The sequence below is a fragment of the Pithys albifrons genome, chromosome 30, assembly GCF_047495875.1.
Source record: "Pithys albifrons albifrons isolate INPA30051 chromosome 30, PitAlb_v1, whole genome shotgun sequence".
In the NCBI taxonomy this organism is placed as follows: Eukaryota; Metazoa; Chordata; class Aves; order Passeriformes; family Thamnophilidae; genus Pithys; species Pithys albifrons.
Window position 1 is genome coordinate 590,326 of NC_092487.1, and position 19,572 is coordinate 609,897.

At 51.1% G+C, this 19,572-nt stretch overlaps 3 protein-coding genes across 3 annotated transcripts; 2 read left to right on the plus strand and 1 right to left on the minus strand.

Moving 5' to 3' along the window:
• The first annotated feature begins 767 nt into the window (after nucleotides 1–767).
• On the plus strand, nucleotides 768–1,796 carry LOC139683876 (claw keratin-like). Its single transcript, XM_071579383.1, has 2 exons — nucleotides 768–799; nucleotides 910–1,796. The coding sequence occupies exon 2, from the start codon at nucleotides 931–933 to the stop codon at nucleotides 1,441–1,443; it is 513 nt and encodes a 170-aa protein (XP_071435484.1). The 5' UTR covers nucleotides 768–799; nucleotides 910–930; the 3' UTR covers nucleotides 1,444–1,796.
• Nucleotides 1,797–4,437: 2,641 nt separating this feature from the next.
• Nucleotides 4,438–5,389, minus strand: LOC139683883 (claw keratin-like). Its single transcript, XM_071579395.1, has 2 exons — nucleotides 5,338–5,389; nucleotides 4,438–5,238 (listed from the first exon to the last, which is right to left on the minus strand). Exon 2 carries the CDS (start codon nucleotides 5,215–5,217, stop codon nucleotides 4,792–4,794), a length of 426 nt encoding a protein of 141 aa, XP_071435496.1. The 5' UTR covers nucleotides 5,218–5,238; nucleotides 5,338–5,389; the 3' UTR covers nucleotides 4,438–4,791.
• A 1,225-nt stretch (nucleotides 5,390–6,614) lies between these two features.
• Nucleotides 6,615–7,648, plus strand: LOC139683886 (claw keratin-like). The gene is made up of 2 exons (XM_071579398.1): nucleotides 6,615–6,693; nucleotides 6,804–7,648. The coding sequence occupies exon 2, from the start codon at nucleotides 6,825–6,827 to the stop codon at nucleotides 7,227–7,229; it is 405 nt and encodes a 134-aa protein (XP_071435499.1). The 5' UTR covers nucleotides 6,615–6,693; nucleotides 6,804–6,824; the 3' UTR covers nucleotides 7,230–7,648.
• The last annotated feature ends 11,924 nt before the right edge of the window (nucleotides 7,649–19,572 follow it).

The following is a 19,572-nucleotide window of genomic DNA, read 5'->3' on the forward strand; positions in this document are numbered from 1 at the left end:
ATGAGGCTGCAGGAGCTCACAGTCACCTGGCCCTCTTGTTCCCCCTCTGCTCCTCCCTTTGTGTCCCCTCTCCCAGAGCTCTCCCATGCTCTGTCCCACTGCTCTCCACAGCCCCTGTGTCTTGGTGGGTTTGTCACAAGTGGCACTTGTCTCTCCTCTACCCTTTGCTTGGCCATCAGGGGTGAAACCTGGATGTCAAATTCCCAAAGTCCTCCTGAATCTTCCAGGTGGGAATTCAGAGAGGTGTCGTGGGACGCCAAGACCACGAGAGGAGCATCTTTTGCTGGCAGTGGGAGTTGCTGGGTCTTTTGGGAGTCACCCCGAGGGAGTGTGGAATGGCTTCCCCTTTGCCCAACCTGCTGGGGCCTCTGTTTACCAGCCTGTAAACGGGAGGTAATGACGGGCTGGGCCAGGATTGCAGATGTGCTGCAAGATGCCCGGAATTCTCCTCTGTAAGCACAATGTGGGATTAGTGACAGATCAGGCTTTATTGGGGCTGCACTTCAGCTCCAGCAGCACCTTGTCCTGCATGTAATGATGTGCCACACTCTGGCCCTCCAATCACCTCCTTCCACTCCAGGGCACGTTTCCACATCAGTGTCCTCAAAGAGGGGATAACATATAATTGTCACATCCTAATCTCTGTCACGAAGCTTGTCAGCTTGAATTCCTAATTATCTGAAGTTTTGCCACCACCCCCTTTCCTGATGCCTGGGGCTCTCTGGGATGGGTATAAAAGAGCTGAGATCCTTGCAGACCTCTATCCACTTCTCTCCACTTGACTCTCCTCATCAACCAGGTAATTCCAGCTCTCGGAAACCTCTTGGAAACCTCTTGGGGTTCTCTCTCTTCTTCCTTCTTTGCAAGACTTTCCTTATAACTTTTCCTGATCCCTGCTGTGTTTTGCAGGTCTCCCTGTCTCTGTGAACCATGTCCTGCTCCAGCCTGTGTGCCCCTGCCTGTGGGGTGGCCACCCCTGCCCCTCTGGCAGACACCTGCAACGAGCCCTGTGTGCGGCAGTGCCCTGACTCCACGGTGGTGATCCAGCCCCCACCTGCAGTGGTCACCTTCCCCGGGCCCATCATGAGCAACTTCCCCCAGAGCAGTGTGGTGGGCTCAGCAGGAGCTCCCCTTGTTGCAGGGGGTGCTGGTGGCTCCTATGGAGGCCGTGGGGGCTATGGAGGCCTTGGTGGCTATGGAGGTTATGGGTATGGAGGCCTTGGTGGCTATGGAGGTTGGGGCTATGGAGGCCTTGGAGGCTACGGAGGTTGGGGCTATGGAGGTTGGGGCTATGGAGGCCTTGGGGGCTATGGAGGATATGGGGGCTATTGTGGTTATGGAGGCCTTGGGGGCTATGGGGGCTATGGGGGCTATGGCAGCTGCGGATACGGGGGCTGGCGCCGTGGCCACAGGTACCTGAGTGGCAGCTGTGGACCCTGCTAAGCCCACCTCGAGTGCAGCCACAGACCCAGGAGAACTCCAGAAGAGCTCCTGGCACCTCCCAACCCATCTCTCTGTGGAACATCATCCCTTCAGCATCGCTGGCTCCACAGCTTGGATGCCTCGTGCCTGCCTGGGAAGCACCTCTGCCTTCTGCTGCCTCACCCGAGCCTGCCCACAAGACTCACCGTCCCTGCTGCCAGAGCCTGGCTCTGGGTTCTGCTCCTGCACCTCAGCTGGGGCTCCTTGGAGCTCTGGCCAGTGCCAGGAGACGTGGCTGCCTCTGGCCACGACCCTGCTCTCCTGCCAACTCCTTCCTCCCCTCCACCTGCAATAAAAGCTGTCTTGCATTGCAATGTTGAGCCCTGGTTTTTCTTCATCATTCCTTGTTTCCCACTTCCCCCAGATCTCAGGGAGGGGCTGGCTGCCTGCTGGCACCTCCCATGGCAGTGCCCTCAGAGCTTTGGGCAGATGGTCCATGTGTTATAGCTGATGATGACCCTCCCAGCAGGGCTTGGGGGGCACATCCCACCGAGCTGCACCTGCTGTGCCACCAGCCATGACCACAGGACACTCCCAAAGCCCACACTGAGCATGTGAAGATGCCATGGGTGCCTTGCAGATGCTCTTCCAAATCCTCTGCCAAAGCAGCTTGCCTGGCATCACCTCCTTTGCCTGGCCTGCTGTTGGTCACCTTTGGAGGCCCAGGGAAAGGGAGAGATGAGCAGTGCAAGTCCCAGGTCTCGGGCCATGTCCCTGTTTCCAGCAGAGGTGGTGGCCACTGGGAAGTGATGGTGAGGTAGATGCAGCCAAGTGTTCCCAAGTTTCTCCTCAGAGCCATGAAAGGTCCCCTGGTGTTCTGTCTCATGAAACACAAGGCTTTTTGTGCAGGAGGTTCAACTGTCCACCCTCATGAGATCCCTCCCTTCCCTCAGTAGCTTCTCATCATGTCATCCCATCACTGTGTGGTCCTGCATCTCTCTCTGGTCCTGGGCAGAAGCAGTTGTGGCCAAAGGCACCAGGAAAAGCTGTGTGGCAGCACATTGATCACTGCCAGGGAGCCCAGGAAAGCTTTGGCCATCTGTGCCCGTTATCTGCTGGTTTAAAGGTAAACAGGCAGGAGAAATGAACCCAACACGAAAGAGATTATAAGTCAGAGTTACAATTTAATAAAAATGTTGCAATAAATGCAATGATGCACAGAGAAATTCGTTTTAACCCTCTAAACCCCAGAAGTAAAACCCAGCCCTCTGGGGCACAAACACAGGGGGGTTTGGTGGCCCCTGTGCTGAGCCCCACGTGGAGTCCAAAACAAAAAGAAGGGACCACCTGTTGGTGCAGATGATGGCACAGTCTGGGCCAGAGTGGTGGCTCCTCCCGTCGAGGTTCTGCTCCCCACTCTGGATCCCAGGAGTGGTCCCAGAAGTCCCCAAACCCCAAGATTCCATCCCCTCAGGTGCAGGTGGGAGCCCCCAGTGCCTCCCCCAGGGCAGGGAGTTCCACACTGGGGGATCTGACTCTGGGAGTCAGGGGAGATTTTGGAATCGTTGCTGGCCCATGAGCAGAGCTGAGCCCTCAGGTGGGTGTGGAGGTGCCAAGGACTCCCTGGAGGGGAGTTCTCCCAGCTCCTGTCCCAGGGTCTGTGACACCCACCTGGAACACTCCCCTGTCCCACAGGGTCTGTGACACCCACCCTGGGACACTCCCCTGTCTGTGACAACCACCTTGGAACACTCCCCTGTCCCACAGGGCTGTGACACCCACCCTGGAACACTCCCCTGTCCCACAGGGTCTGTGACACCCACCTGGAACACTCCCCTGTCTCACAGGCCCCTTTCCCACCCACCCTGGGACACTCCCCTGTCTGTGACACCCACCTTGGAACACTCCGCTGTCCCACAGGCCCCTTTCCCACCCACCCTGGAACACTCCCCTGTCTCTCAGGGCCCTTTCCCAGCCATTTCCCACTCTGAGGGGTCAGGTGTGCCCTGGGCAGCTGCTGCAAATGCTCCATTGGTGACAGTTCTTGGGAAATGGCACAGAGGGTTTGGAATCCACAGCTTTGGACACACCCACACAGGGATAAACTGGTCCCAGGTGCTGAAGTAGGACACCATATCTTCCCAGACTGCCCTGCAGTGACACTTGTCCATCTGCCATGTCCTCCTGCAGTGTCCCCTGTGTCCCTGCTGAGGGCACAGCAGTGCCAGGGGGTTCATGGGGCAGGGTGGGGCAGGGTGGGCTCCTCTGTGCAAAGGTGTGTGAGGAAGGGCAGCAAAGGGCCAGCAGAGTGAGGTCCAGAGCACGGAGCTGTGGGAAGCTCTCCTGCCATTGCTGGCCAGAGTTGTTTCCCCAGGGGATGGATGGGTGGGTGACACAGGGAGTCCCAGGAAGAGCTTCTGCAGCAGCAGTGGGGACAAGGTGGGGCTGGAAGGGCTCCATGTAGTGCTGGGATCCATAGGAAAGGAGGGGAAGTGGTGGTGCAGGGGTGCAAGAGTGGTTGAGAGGATGGAGGTCAGGGAGCTGCAGAGGTGCTGGGGTTGTTCACCCTCTCCCCCTCCTACCCATGGCCCACAAGGGGCTCTGAACTGGGCCATGTCCTCTGGGGTGATTCCATTGGGATGCCCTTGCCCACAGAGCTGGGATTTCCTGCAGTGCATTGGGAATGCCCAGAGTGGGCAGGGAAGTGGCTGTGGAGTCCAAGAGCTGCTGTTGGGCTGCCGAGAGCAGGAGCCCCAAGTGGGGAGGACACAGGCAGGGCCAAGAGGGAGAAGCTGCTGCCAAAGGCCATGCTCATGGTGCTGGCTCTGGGGACTGTCCTGCAGAGGGGTGGCATGGCCAGGGCCAAGCAGGAGGACTCCTGGCCATGCCACCTGTTGTCCTAAGGAAACTCAGGGAGTGGCAGCTGCTGGGTGGGACACTGGTGGGCAGCCAGGGTGCCACTCAGGCAGTGGGTGTGCTGGAAGCTCAAATGAAACCAGGGCTCAACATTGTGATGCAAAGACAGCTTTTATTGCAGTTGGAGGGGACAAGGGAAGTGGCAGCAGAGCAGGGCCCTGGCCAAGGGCAGTCCTGGCTCCTGGCAGCTGGCAGAGCTGTGCCAAGCCCTCGGCGTGGGCAGGATCAGGAACCCAGCGTGGGCTGTGCTGGGCAGAGGCAGCAGGTGGTGAAGGGAGGCTGAAGCACAGCAGGGAAGGGGCAGAGCTGGGCCCCGAGCGGGCACGAGGTGTGGCAGCTGCAGAGCCGGGCAGTGCCCGGGGGGTGTCCTTCCTTCAGGCGCCGTGTCGGGATGTGCCAGGGCATTGCTGGAGCTCTGCTGCTGCTGCTGTGGGGCTGCACTCGGGGTGGGGCTTAGCAGGGCCCACAGCTGCCACTCATGTACCTGTGGCCGCTGCGCCAGCCCCCGAAATCACAGGTGCCAACACCTCTGGAGCCCCCACAGCTGCCAGAGCCCCCATAGCCCCCCAGGCCTCCATAGCCATAACCCCCATAGCCATAACCCCCATAGCCATAACCCCCATAACCCCCATAGCCCCCACGGCCTCCATAGGAGCCACCAGCACCCCCTGCAACAAGGGGAGCTCCTGCTGAGCCCACCACACTGCTCTGGGGGAAGGTGCTCATGATGGGCCCAGGGAAGGTGACCACTGAGGCCGGGGGCTGGATCACCACCGTGGAGTCAGGGCACTGCCGCACACAGGGCTCGTTGCAGGTGTCAGCCAGAGGGGCAGGGGTGGCCACCCCACAGGAGGGAGCACACAGGCTGGAGCAGGACATGGTTCACAGAGACAGGGAGACCTGCAAAACACAGCAGGGATCAGGAAAAGGTTTGAGAAAAGTCTTACAAAGGACGGGGAAGAGAGAGAACCCCAAGATATTTCCAAGAGCTGGACTTACCTGGTTGATGAGGAGAGTCAAGTGGAGGGAAGTGGATAGAGGTCTGCAAGGATCTCAGCTCTTTTATACCCATCCAGAGAGCCCCAGGCACTGGGCAGGAAGGGGGGGCCAAACCCCCAATTAATCACAAAATGCGGGGGAGAAGCTTCTTGATGCAGGACAATGATACGTCATCCCCTCATTGAGGACACTGACATGAAAACATGTCCTGGAGAAAAGGAGATGATTGGAGGGCCAGAGTGTGGCACATCATTACATGCAGGACAAGGTGCTGCTGGAGCTGAAGTGCAGCCCCAATAAAGCCTGATCTGTCACTAATCCCACATTGTGCTTACAGAGGAGAATTCCGGGCATCTTGCAGCACATCTGCAATCCTGGCCCAGCCCGTCATTACCTCCCGTTTACAGGCTGGTAAACAGAGGCCCCAGCAGGTTGGGCAAAGGGGAAGCCATTCCACACTCCCTCGGGGTGACTCCCAAAAGACCCAGCAACTCCCATTGCCAGCAAAAGATGCTCCTCTCGTGGTCTTGGCGTCCCACGACACCTCTCTGAATTCCCACCTGGAAGATTCAGGAGGACTTTGGGAATTTGACATCCAGGTTTCACCCCTGATGGCCAAGCAAAGGGTAGAGGAGAGACAAGTGCCACTTGTGACAAACCCACCAAGACACAGGGGCTGTGGAGAGCAGCGGGACAGAGCACGGGAGAGCTTTGGGAGAGGGGACACAAAGGGAGGAGCAGAGGGGGAACAAGAGGGCCAGGTGACTGTGAGCTCCTGCAGCCTCATGTCTGTGGGCACAGTCCTGCCTGAGCCCTGTCTGGAGGGCCCTGGATCCTCAGCTGGGCACCCAGAGCTGTGCCAGGAGGTGTTGGCTGAGCACCCCCAGAGAGTCAGGCTGCACGTGGCCGTGGTCCCACAGGCACGGGCTGGCTGGGCACGGAGGGCTCACGTGCAGGGCTGGGCTGTGGTTCAGTGTGGCATCACCGGGCACAGCAATACCCCACAGGATGCCCATGATTGTTCTGAGTATGCAAAATGAGGGATTAGGGACAAATCAGGATTTATTGGTGCTGAGAGTTACAGCAGCACCTTTTCTTTCATGTGCCATGTGCCATGGTCAGTCCCTCTCATCACCTCCTTTTGTCCTGGGCACCTTTCCATGCCAATGTTCCCATTCAGTGGATGACATGTCATTGTCCTGCATCACGAAGCTTCGCCCATGGATTTCATGATCAGTTGGGGTTTTGCCCCTCCTTTCTGCCCAATGCCTGGGGCTCTCAGGATGGGTATAAAAGAGCTGAGATCCTTGCAGACCTCTATCCACTTCCTTCCACTTGACTCTCCTCATCAACCAGGTAAGTCCAGCTCTCGGAAACCTCTTGGAAACCTCTTGGAGTTCTCTCTCTTCTTCCTTCTTTGCAAGACTTTCCTTATAACTTTTCCTGATCCCTGCTGTGTTTTGCAGGTCTCCCTGTCTCTGTGAACCATGTCCTGCTCCAGCCTGTGTGCCCCTGCCTGTGGGGTGGCCACCCCTGCCCCTCTGGCTGACACCTGCAACGAGCCCTGTGTGCGGCAGTGCCCTGACTCCACGGTGGTGATCCAGCCCCCGGCCTCAGTGGTCACCTTCCCTGGGCCCATCATGAGCACCTTCCCCCAGAGCAGTGTGGTGGGCTCAGCAGGAGCTCCCCTTGTTGCTGGGGGTGCTGGGGGCTCCTATGGAGGCCGTGGGGGCTATGGGGGCTATGGGGGTTATGGGGGCTATGGGGGTTATGGCTATGGGGGTTATGGCTATGGAGGCCTTGGGGGCTATGGGGGTTGTGGCTATGGGGGCTGGGGCTGGGGCCGTGGCTGTGGCTCCAGGTACCTCAGTGGGGGCTGTGGCCCCTGCTGAGCCCCACAGAGCCCAGGAGATCAGTGCTGCCTCTGCCCTGGGGCTCCACCACCAGCCCCCCTTGGCTTCTGCCACCTGAGCCAGGAGAAGCTTCCAGCAAAAGCAGCCCTTGGAACTGGCTGGTCCCTGCTTGCACAGGGTGACCCTGCACACCTCCAGCTGGTGGCTCTGGGGCTTCCAGCACTGCCTCCAAAAGCTCCCCTGTCTCTCCCTGCCCTGGCATGAGACTCTGCCCTGCTCTGCCCAGCTCTGAGACTGCCACCCTGCCAGAGGAAGGGGCAATCTTTGGGCTGGAGCCCTGCCTTGGGCCTTGCTGCTGCCTTGGGATGTTTGTGTTTGCAATTCCCTGTTCTTGTGCTGTTTTGTGTCTTCCTCACACCCCCTGTTGCATTTTCCATCCCCATTAAAGACTCTCCTTTGCTGCAGAAACTTGGCTTTGGGTTGGTTTTTATCAGTTTGCTCTTCTGATTCTCCATGTTGAGTAGGGATATGGTCACAGAATCCCTGAGGTTGGAAAACACCTCCAAGACCTTTGAGTTCCACCTTGTCCCCCCCAGCCCAGAGCCCTCAGTGCCACCTCCAGGAGTTCCTTGGACACCTCCAGGGATGGGGCAGTCACAAGGATGGATTTTAGGATGGAAAAGCTGTCCCAGGTCACCAACTCCACCCTGTGTCCCATCCCCACCTTGTCCCTCAGTGCCACCTCCAGGTGTTCCTTGGACACCTCCAGGGATGGGGCAGTCACAAGGATGGATTTTAGGGTGGAAAAGCCCTCCAAGGTCACCAAGTCCATCCTGTGTCCCATCCCAACCTTGTCCCTCAGTGCCACCTCCAGGAGTTCCTTGGACACCTCCAGGGGTGGGGACTCCAAACCTCCCTGGGCAGCCCCTTCCAAGGCCTCCCCACCCTTTCCATGGAGAAATCCCTCCTCAGATAATGCTGATAATGAAGCTCAAGACACATTAATTAGTGAATTGGGTCTGTAAGAGATTCTCATGGACACCCTTGTGCTGTTTTGTGTCTTCTGACACCCCCTGTTGCATTTTCCATCCCCATTAAAGACACTCCTTTGCTGCAGAAATTTGGCTTTTGGTTGGTTTTCATCAGTTTGCTCTTCTGATTCTCCATGTTGAGGTCACAGAATCCCAGAATCCCTGAGGTTGGAAAACACCTCCAAGATCTTTGAGTTCCACCTTTCCCCCCCCAGCCCAGAGCACTCAGTGCCATGGCCAGGAGTTCCTTGGACACCTCCAGGGATGGGGCAGTCACAAGGATGGATTATAGGGTGGAAAAGCCCTCCAAGGTCACCGAGTCCACCCTGTGTCCCATCCCCACCTTGTACCTCAGTGCCACCTCCAGGAGTTCCCTGGACACCTGCAGGGGTGGGGACTCCAAACCTCCCTGGGCAGCCCCTTCCAAGGCCTCCTCAGCCTTTCCATGGAGAAATCCCTCCTCAGATAATGCTGATAATGAAGCTCAAGACACATTAATTAGTGAATAAGGTTTGTAAGATGTTCCCGTGTGTTGTACAAACAACTTAATTTATTATCCCCATTCTAAGGGACAGATTTGAAGGGGAAAGCATCAGTTTATTTCTTTATTCCCTTGTGCTCCTTTTCTGCAGCAGGAACACAACAATGTCCTCACACTTTTCCACAGGAGACAATTTTAGAAGTTCAAAGCACCTCTCAGATGCTCGTAATTATTTTATATATTTATGGTGTGCTATTAATCCATTAAAAGCTTAATTCCCTTCTCAGGTGCTTCATTATTGAAAAACAGTCACTTCAAAGGCACCTGATGAGGCATTTCAAGGTTTGCTTCAGTCAGAATGTGATTTTACAGCCTCCAAACTTTTCATTCCCGTGTGGCTCTGAAGAAACCACCACAAGAAACCCTAAAATTGCCTCCTTTGCCTCTTCATCCTTGAAATTCAGATTTTTTTCTAATTCCATCTTAAGACTTCCTGATTGATGTGTGGCATTCCATGAATTTTTGACTCTTTCCTTTAACTCAGTCCACTGATGGAGCAGCTGAAAATCCAAACAATCTGTAGAACCCCCCAAGGATTGAATTTATCATGATTTTGTCTCTTATTTGTGGTCTCTGAGTCAGAACTCTCCAGTTCTCACTTAGGAACTTGTTTAGGACTTCCCAGATTTTATTGAATAGATTTCAACAATGGAAAGATTGAAATTAGGACCAGTTCCAGCTCAATTTATAGACCTTAATGTGAAGTCACAGCAACTTGCACTGAGCTGGAGGGAACATCAGGCACCAAATCAGTGATTCCCAAGGAAAAAAGCTCCTCAGAAAATCTGGGAAAGCTCCATCCCAGAAATTCCTGGAAATACAACCCACAGCTTTGCCAGCAAAGGTTTTCCAGGAATCTTGAGCTCATTTCTTGGTCTTGTAGCACAACCAAGTTCTGCTCCTTTTGTGGGGCCACATCTGGAGTTTCGTGTTCCATCCTGGTCCCCACAGATTGAGGAAGAGAAGAAGCTACAAGTGAAGGTCCAGCAGAGGCCACAAAGATGATTTGGGGCCTGGAGCATCTTTGATGGGGAGAGACTGCAGGAAATTCCACAACTGGTGACTTCATTTGCTGAGACTCTGCCGGGTTATAAATTTGCAAAGTCTGGGCTGAGGTTGAGCTGAGCTTCAAATGAGTTTGGGGAGAGCCACGAGGTGCTGAGAGGCCCTCAAGGTTATTCCATGGATTCCCCATCCCTGGAAGTGCCCAGGTCCAGCTTGGAGCAACCTGGGACAGCACAAGGTGTCCCTGCCCATGGATTGGAACTGGATGGGCTTTAAGGTCCCTTCCAACCCAAACTCTGCTGCAGGAGATCAGGAGCTGCTCACCCACCAAGGGCTGCAGGTTCCAAGCCCTGGATAGGAAAGATCCTTCAGGATGTTTTTCTCTGTTATTTCAGAGGGATCAAAAGCCTGAAAAGGCTGAGAAAATTGGGAATGTTCAGCCTGGAGAGGAGAAGGTTGTGTGGAGACCTCAGAGCACCTTCCAGGACCTGAAGGGGCTCCAGGGAAGCTGGAGAGGGAAATAAGCTCCAGTTCATCAGGAACAGGAGTGGCAGGACAAGGGATGGGTTCAGACTGACAGAGGGGAAATTTGAGTTGGATATGGGGAAGAAATTATTCCCTGTGAGGGTGGAGAGGCCCTGGCACAGGTTATTCCATGGATTTCCCACCCCTGGAAGTGTCCAAGGCCAGCTTGGAACAACCTGGGACAGTGAGAGGTGTCCCTGCCCATGGATTGGAACTGGATGGGCTTTAAGGTCCCTTCCAACCCAAACTCTGCTGCAGGAGATCAGGAGCTGCTCACCCACCAAGGGCTGCAGGTTCCAAGCCCTGGATAGGAAAGATCCTTCAATTAATTTTTCTCTGTTGTTTCAGAGGGATCAAAAGCCTGAAAAAGGCTGAGAAAATTGGGGATAGAGAGGAGAAGGTTGTGTGGAGGCCTCAGAGCACCTTCCAGGACCTGAAGGGGCTTCAGAGAAGCTGGAGAGGAAAAAAAGTTCCAGTTCATCAGGAATTGGAGTGACAGGACAAGGGATGGGCTCAGACTGACAGAGGGGAAATTTGGGTTGGATATTGGGAAGGAATTGTTCCCTGGGAGGGTGGGCAGGCCCTGGCAAAGGTTATTCCATGGCTGTCCCATCCCTGGGAGTGTCCAAGGAGGGGTTGGAGCAACCTGGGATAGTGGGAGGTGTCCCTGCCCATGGCAGGAGGTGGAATGGGATGGGCTTTAAGGTCCCTTCCAACCCAAACCATTCCAGGTTCCATGTGCTGAGTTCTATTGGATATTGGGGATAAATCCTTCCCTGGGAGGGTGGGCAGGACCTGGCACAGGTTGGGCAGAGAAGCTGTGGCTGCCCCAGCCCTGGGAGTGGCCAAGGACAGGGTGGAGCCACCTGGGACAGTGGGAAGTGTCCCTGCCCATGGATTGGAACTGGATGATCTTTAAGGACCCTCCCAACCCAAACTCTGCTGCAGGAGATCAGGAGCTGCTCACCCACCAAGTGCTGCAGGTTCCAAGCCCTGGATAGGAAAGATCCTTCAATTAATTTTTCTCTGTTATTTCAGAGGGATCAAAAGCCTGAAACAGGCTGAGAAAATTGGGGATAGAGAGGAGAAGGTTGTGTGGAGACATCAAACTGGGCTCAAAATTCTGTGTGTGCCCGAGTCAGAAAAAGCAAATCAGAGACATGGAATGATGCTGTAATGATTTTAATAAGGATAAAACCCCCCACCACAATCTACAATAGCACAGAAAGCAGAAAGAAAAGGGTACCAGTGTGGTTGAGGCTCAAGGTCTGGTTTGGTTTTGCTTGTTTTTTAGGGGAAATTATTAGAAAGACTTGCATGAGTCACCACAGACATATGTGAGGTATTTATACCATGTTTATATATATGAGGTTCTACCTCTCTGCTCTGGTGAGATCCCACCTGGAGCAGAGTCCAGGTCTGGTGCCCTCAACAGAAGGATATGGAACTTTTGGAGCAAATCCAGAGGGGGTCATGAAGTTGATGAAGGATTGGAGCCCCTTCCCCGTGGACAGAGCTCTTCCCTGTCTGGAAGAGCTGGGAATGTCCAGCCTGGAGAGGAGAAGGTTGTGTGGAGACCTCAGAGCACCTTCCAGGACCTGAAGGGGCTGCAGAAAAGCTGGAGAGGAAAAAAGTTCCAGTTCATCAGGAACAGGAGTGATAGGACAAGGGATGGGCTCAGACTGACAGAGGGGAAATTTGGGTTGGATATGGGGAAGAAATTATTCCCTGTGAGGGTGGAGAGGCCCTCGAGGTTATTCCATGGATTCCCCATCCCTGGAAGTGTCCAAGGCAAGGATGGACCAACCTGGGACAGCACAAGTGTCCCTGCCCATGGATTGGAACTGGATGGGCTTTAAGGTCCCTTCCAACCCAAACTCTGCTGCAGGAGATCAGGAGCTGCTCACCCACCAAGGGCTGCAGGTTCCAAGCCCTGGACAGGAAAGATCCTTCAATTAATTTTTCTCTGTTATTTCAGAGGGATCAAAAGCCTGAAACAGGCTGAGAAAATTGGGGATAGAGAGGAGAAGGTTGTGTGGAGACCTCAGAGCACCTTCCAGGACCTGAAGGGGCTCCAGGGAAGCTGGAGAGGGAAAAAAGCTCCAGTTCATCAGGAACTGGAGTGGCAGGACAAGGGATGGGCTCAGACTGACAGAGGGGAAATTTGGGTTGGATATTGGGAAGGAATTGTTCCCTGGGAGGGTGGGCAGGCCCTGGCAAAGGTTATTCCATGGCTGTCCCATCCCTGGGAGTGTCCAAGGAGGTGTTGGAGCAACCTGGGACAGTGGGAGGTGTCCCTGCCCATGGCAGGAGGTGGAATGGGATGGGCTTTAAGGTCCCTTCCAACCCAAACCATTCCAGGTTCCATGAGCTGAGTTCTATTGGATATTGGGGATAAATCCTTCCCTGGGAGGGTGGGCAGGACCTGGCACAGGTTGGGCAGAGAAGCTGTGGCTGCCCCAGCCCTGGGAGTGGCCAAGGACAGGGTGGAGCCACCTGGGACAGTGGGAGGTGTCCCTGCCCATGGATTGGAACTGGATGGGCTTTAAGGTCCCTTCCAACCCAAACTCTGCTGCAGGAGATCAGGAGCTGCTCACCCACCAAGGGCTGCAGGTTCCAAGCCCTGGATAGGAAAGATCCTTCAATTAATTTCTCTCTGTTATTTCAGAGGGATCAAAAGCCTGAAACAGGCTGAGAAAATTGGGGATGGAGAGGAGAAGGTTGTGTGGAGACATCAAACTGGGCTCAGAACTCTGTTTGTATCCGAGTCAGAAAAAGCAAATCAGAGACATGGAATGATGCTGTAATGATTTTAATAAGGATAAAACCCCCCACCACAATCTACAATAGCACAGAAAGCAGAAGGAAAAGGGTACAAGAATAATTTATATCTGCAGAAAATCTCCCGGTTTCATTGGAACGATTTTTGCAGGAACATTTCACTGCCGAGTTCTGCTTTTAAACCTTTTCCACTTCAGTCCAATGAAACGAACCTGATTTGATGATTCAACGTTTCTTTGGTGCAGTTCCCGAGGCACTTCAGTCAGAAACACATCCCTGCAACAGGCACACTCCAAATTCCATTCAACTCAGCTGGGAAAGAGCCAGAAATAACTGAAATTCTTTACCCACGTTTGAACCAAGGGAAGTTGTGGCCAGGTGGGGGTTGGTCTCTTCTCCCAGGCACTCAGCAATAGGACAAGGGGGCACGATGGGCTCAAGCTCTGCCAGGGGAAATTCAAGTTGGAGAGCAGGAAAAAATTCTTTGCAGAGAGAGTGCTCAGGGATTGGAATGGGCTGCCCAGAGAGGGGGTGGATTCCCCATCCCTGGAGGTTTTTCAGCTGAGCTTGGCCATGGCACTGAGTGCCATGATCTGGTAAAGGGACTGGAGTTGGACCAAGGGTTGGACTTGATGATCTTGAAGGTCTTTTCCCACCCAATCCATTCTAGGATTCTGTGATTAAACTCCCTCTCCCTTCCCACCACCAAACCCCAGGCAGGGTTAATAAACCAAGCAGAGAAAAAACGATGACAAAAAGCACTTGGGAAGAACACCTAAAAAAAACCTTCCCAGGGACAGCGGAGCATCCCCCGATCCTCGCGGCTTTTCCTTCATCCCGGAGCTCCCACCAAGCCCTTCATTGCCGGGGGGTGTTGGCCGGGAAGTCAGAAACACATCCCTAGTGCAGGCACACTCCAGATTCCATTCAACTCAGCTGGGAACGAGCCAGAAACGACTTAAAATGTGTATTAACCAACATCCAACCCCCTCTCCCTTCCCACCACCAAAGCCCAGGCAGGGCTAAGAAACCAAGCAGAGAAAATCGGGGTCAGACAAAAACACTCGGGAAGAACAAAAACCACTTTGGGAGAACAAAAATCACTTTGGAAGAAAAAATATCTCTTGGGAAGAAGAAAAAACCACTTCGGAAGAACAAAAACCTCTTGGGAAGAACAAAAACCACTTGGGAAGAACAAAAACCACTCGGGAAGAACAAAAATCACTTGGGAAGAAGAAAAAACTCTTGGGAAGAACAAAAACCACTTGGGAAGAACATCTCAGAAAGACTTCCCAGGGACAGCGGAGCATCCCCCGAGCCCCGCGGCTTTTTCTTCATCCCGGCGCTGCCGCCAAGCCCTTCATTGCCGGGATTGTCGGCCGGGCGCTCTCTCGGCGCTCAGCAGGGGTAGTAGCAGGGGGAGCAGCTCCTGTAGCTGCACCTCTGCGTGTAGCAGGACGAGGAGGGCGCGCAGTAGCGGGCGCTGAAGGAGGGGCAGCAATCGCGGGGCCCGCACAGCCCCGCCGGGCTCTGCCACACGCAGGGAATCCCGCACGAGGCGCTGCGGGAGCTGAACACGCTCCCGGAGCCGCAGGGAGAGCAACACGAGTCCTCCCACTGGCGCTGGTAGTAGAAGGACATCTTGGAGGGGGTGAGAGGCGAGGCTGGAAGGCAGAAGGGGAGGAAAAGCCTGTGAGGGGTGAGGGAATCTCCAGGGGATGCTCCAGGAGGCAAAGGCGCTGCCCGAGTCCCTCCCTGCTCGGCTGGCCGATAGTCTGGGGTTAAAGGCAGCTCTGGCCCCGGATCCTCCATCCTGAGCTTTGGCAGCGCCACTGGGGGCACCAGAGGGAATGGGATGGGGAACTGTGACCTTGGGGGAAAAGAGGGACTGAACCAAAACCCCTTCCCGGCTGCACTGAGGAAAAGACTTGAAGGGAAAAGGGAATAAACCAAAACCCCTTCCCGGCTGCACTGAGGAAAAGACTTGAAGGGAAAAGGGGATAAACCAAAAATCCTTCCCGGCTGCACTGAGGAAAAGACTTGAAGGGAAAAGGGGATAAACCAAAACCCCTTCACAGCTGTACTGACACAGAGACTTGAAGGGAAAAGGGGATAAACCCAAAATCCTTCCCAGCTGCACTGAGGAAAAGACTTGAAGGGAAAAGGGGATAAACCCAAAAAACCCTTCTCAGCTCTAAGGAGAAAAAGACTTGAAGGGAAAAATGGATAAATCAAAACCCCTTCCCAGCTTTAAGGAGAAAAGGACTTTAAGGGAAAAGGGGATAAACCAAAACCCCTTCCCAGCTACAGAAACAAAAACTTGAAGGGAAAAGGAATAAACCAAAACCCCTTCCCAGCTACAGAAACAGAAACTTGAAGGGAAAAGGAATAAACTAAAACCCCTTCCCAGCTACAAAGACTTTAAGGGAAAAGCAGATAAACCAAAAACTCTTCACAATTGTACTGAGACCAAGACTTGAAGGGAAAAGGGGATAAACAAGAAACCCTTCACAGCTGCACTGAGATAAAGACTTTAAGGGAACTGGGTTATACGTGCCAGGCTGACACAGTTTCAAACACTGAAATATTAAATTATAGGGAGAAAAGACTATTAATATAGTTAATATACTGTTAATATAATAGTGTTATATAGTTAATATATTGTTAATAACTCTCATCAAATCATAGCCTCAAATCCCAATACCTTTATCTTGTAGATGAGCAGAAAAAGAGGGGAAAACGTATCAAATAAATCTCCATTACCCACTGACATTTCCTAAATTTATTCTGACTTACCCAAGTCTGCCAAGAACTCAAGGAGGAGAAATGAGTGCCTGGTTTGCAGCCTTGAAGGCTTTTTATAGGACTCCCAGTCCCTCCCCATGCTGGGTCAGCCCCGATGACCAACCCCTTTATTTGTCCCCACACGCCGTGACTCCTTCTCATCAATATCCTGCAGAGTTTCCGATTATTGGTCCAGCCACCACCCTCCTTTCATCTCCAGCCTGCCCAGGGTAATTAAACCTTGGTATCATCCTGCTGAATTGGCTCTTCAGGAAGGCAGAATGTGCAAAGCTTCAGGAATTCCCAAGCTTGGCACATTTGGAAGAACAACCTTGTTGTGCTTCATTGGGTATTTTTTTTCCCCTGAAACCCTCCAGGAAAGGGAAGAACAACCTCAGCTTTTCACGTGTTTCCCAACCCCAATGCCACGTGAGAAAAGAACCTTCCAACATTTCCTGTGACCTTTCTTTGATTCAGTGTCATCATGCAGGAGGATGGCATTGATTCAGCTCCCAAACTGACCTGGGAACATTAAATGGGATGTGCAGGACATGAACTGGGAAGGAAATTCCTCCAGAGCCCCAATTCTGGAGCCATAAATTCATAAAGATCAGACAGAAGAGCACAACCCAATGCTGGTTTTTAGGGGGGTTTCTGATTATTGGTCCAGCCACCACCCTCCTTTCATCTCCAGCCTGCCCAGGGTAATTAAACCTTGGTATCATCCTGCTGAATTGGCTCTTCAGGAAGGCAGAACGTGCAAAGCTTCAGGAATTCCCAAGCGTGGCACATTTGGAAGAACAACCTGAAACCCTCCAGGAAAGGCAAGAACAGCCTCAGCTTCTCACGTGTTTCCCAACCCCAATGCCACGTGAGAAAAGAACCTTCCAACATTTCCTGTGACCTGCAAAGGCCTTTTCTTTGATTCAGTGTCATCATGCAGGAGGATGGCATTGATTCAGCTCCCAAATTGGGAGGTGGGAACATTAAATGGGATGTGCAGGACGTGAACTGGGAAGGAAATTCCTCCAGAGCCCCAATTCTGGAGCCATAAATTCATAAAGATCAGACAGAAGAGCACAACCCAATGCTGGTTTTTAGGGGGGTTTCTGATTATTGGTCCAGCCACCACCCTCCTTTCATCTCCAGCCTGCCCAGGGTAATTAAACCTTGGTATCATCCTGCTGAATTGGCTCTTCAGGAAGGCAGAATGTGCAAAGGTTCAGGAATTCCCAAGCGTGGCACATTTGGAAGAACAACCTTGTTGTGCTTCATTGGGTTTGTTTTTTTTTTCACCCCCTGAAACCCTCCAGGAAAGGGAAGAACAGCCTCAGCTTTTCACGTGTTTCCCAACCCCAATGCCACGTGAAAAAAGAACCTTCCAACCTTTCCTGTGACCTTTCTTTGATTCAGTGTCATCATGCAGGAGGATGGCATTGATTCAGCTCCAAACTGGGAGGTGGGAACATTAAATGGGATGTGCAGGACGTGAACTGGGAAGGAAATTTCTCCAGAGCCCCAATTCTAAAGCCATAAATTACAATTTCATAAAGATCAGACAGAAGAGCACAACCCAATGCTGGTTTTTAGGGGGGTTTCTGGTTATTGGTCCAGCCACCACCCTCCTTTCATCTCCAGCCTGCCCAGGCTAATTAAACCTTGGTATCATCCTGCTGAATTGGCTCTTCAGGAAGGCAGAACGTGCAAAGCTTCAGGAATTCCCAAGCTTGGCACATTTGGAAGAACAACCTTGTGCTTCATTGGGTATTTTTTTTCCCCTGAAACCCTCCAGGAAAGTAGAACAACCTCAGCTTTTCACGTGTTTCCCAACCCCAATGCCACGTGAAAAAAGAACCTTCCAACATTTCCTGTGACCTTTCTTTGATTCAGTGTCATCATGCAGGAGGATGGCATTGATTCAACTCCAAACTGACCTGGGAACATTAAATGGGATGTGCAGGACGTGAACTGGGAAGGAAATTCCTCCAGAGCCCCAATTCTGGAGCCATAAATTAATTTTCATAAAAGCCAGACAGAAGAGCACAACCCAATGCTGGTTTTTAGGGGGGGTGTTACATAACCAGGAATAATATTAATGTTGAAATAATAAATCTCTTTGTGTGGGGGAATATTTAATAAGTATTAATGAAGGCTCTGGCAGGGAATGTAGAGAAAGAGCCAGAAGTCCTGTTATTATCCCGGGTAAACAGCAGAGCTGGGAGGTGAAGGTCACCAGGGAAGAGCAAGAACAACTCCCAGGGCTCAGCATTAATCACCAGCATTCAATTAAACACCTCAACAACATCAAGGAAACCCCACACGAATCCATATTTTCGGAATTTGGGGGATTCCTCAGGAAAACTGCAGTTATTACACCGAGACATCCCTGGTTGGTCCCAAACCCTCGAGATTTTTGGATCTAAGAATTAAAAAAAACCCCTCGAGAAATGTTGTTGGAGCCAATAAAATTCTGGCTGGGCCTGGAGAAAATTGAGTTGTTGGGTTTGTTTAATAAAAGAAACCTGGGAATTGGAATGACAAAAATAATCTGGGAATTTCAAAATAAAAAAATAACCCTGAGAATTTCAAACAATAAAAATAAGTCTGAGAATTTCAAACAATAAAAATAAGTCTGAGAATTTCAAACAATAAAAATAAGCCTGGGAATTTAAAAAAAAAAAAAAAGTCTGGGAATTTAAAAAAAAAAAAAAGCCTGGGAATTTCAAACAATAAAAATAATCTGGGAATTTTAAAATAAAAAAATAATCTGGGAATTTCAAAATAAAAAAATAACCCTGGGAATTTCAAACAATAAAAATAATAAGTCTGGGAATTTCAAACAATAAAAAATAAGTCTGGGAATTTCAAAATAAAAAAATAAATCTGGGAATTTCAAAATAAAAAAATAACACTGGGAATTTAAAAAAAAAAAGTCTGGGAATTTCAAAAAAAAAATAAGCCTGGGAATTTCAAACAATAAAAATAAGTCTGGGAATTTCAAGCAATAAAAATAATAAGTCTGGGAATTTCAAAATAAAAAAATAAGTCTGGGAATTTCAAAATAAAAAAAATAACCTTGGGAATTTCAAACAATAAAAAATAACACTGGGAATTTCAAAATAAAATAATAAGTCTGGGAATTTCAAACAATAAAGTAAGTCTGGGAATTTCAAAATAAAAAAATAATCTGGGAATTTCAAACAATAAAAATAAGCCTGGGAATTTCAAATTTCGTCATTTCTGCTTGAAATAATTTGGATTTATGGGTGATTTCTGCCTGTTTTGAGGTTCTCATGAGGTCAGAAATATCTGCATTTATTCAGATTTATTTCCACCAAAAAGGACTCCGGGTTCTTTCTGTGTAGAGTTAAGAGTTGGTTAAGTTGGGTCAAAGTAGTTGATGTATAAATATATATAAATAATTTTTAAAATATGATAATAAATAGATGGATAAATAGATGGATAAATCAAATTTTCTGCAGAATGACTTGCCTGTCACAGGAAAAAAATTAACACCTCCATGCACACACCAAAAATAAAATAAATTTTAAATAAAATAAATTTTAAATAAAAATAATTCTAATATTGTGATCAAAAATAAATAAATGACTTTCCTGACACAGGACAAAAGTGACACATCCAGGAACGAAAAAAAATTAAAAATTATAAATAAAAATAATAAAAATAAAATAATAAATAAAAAGAATTCCAATAT

Bases quoted from the DNA above. Each gene is read 5' to 3' on its own strand.
- LOC139683876 (XM_071579383.1), top strand. From the start codon at position 931: ATGTCCTGCTCCAGCCTGTGTGCCCCTGCCTGTGGGGTGGCCACCCCT.
- LOC139683886 (XM_071579398.1), top strand. From the start codon at position 6,825: ATGTCCTGCTCCAGCCTGTGTGCCCCTGCCTGTGGGGTGGCCACCCCT.
- LOC139683883 (XM_071579395.1), bottom strand. From the start codon at position 5,217: ATGTCCTGCTCCAGCCTGTGTGCTCCCTCCTGTGGGGTGGCCACCCCT.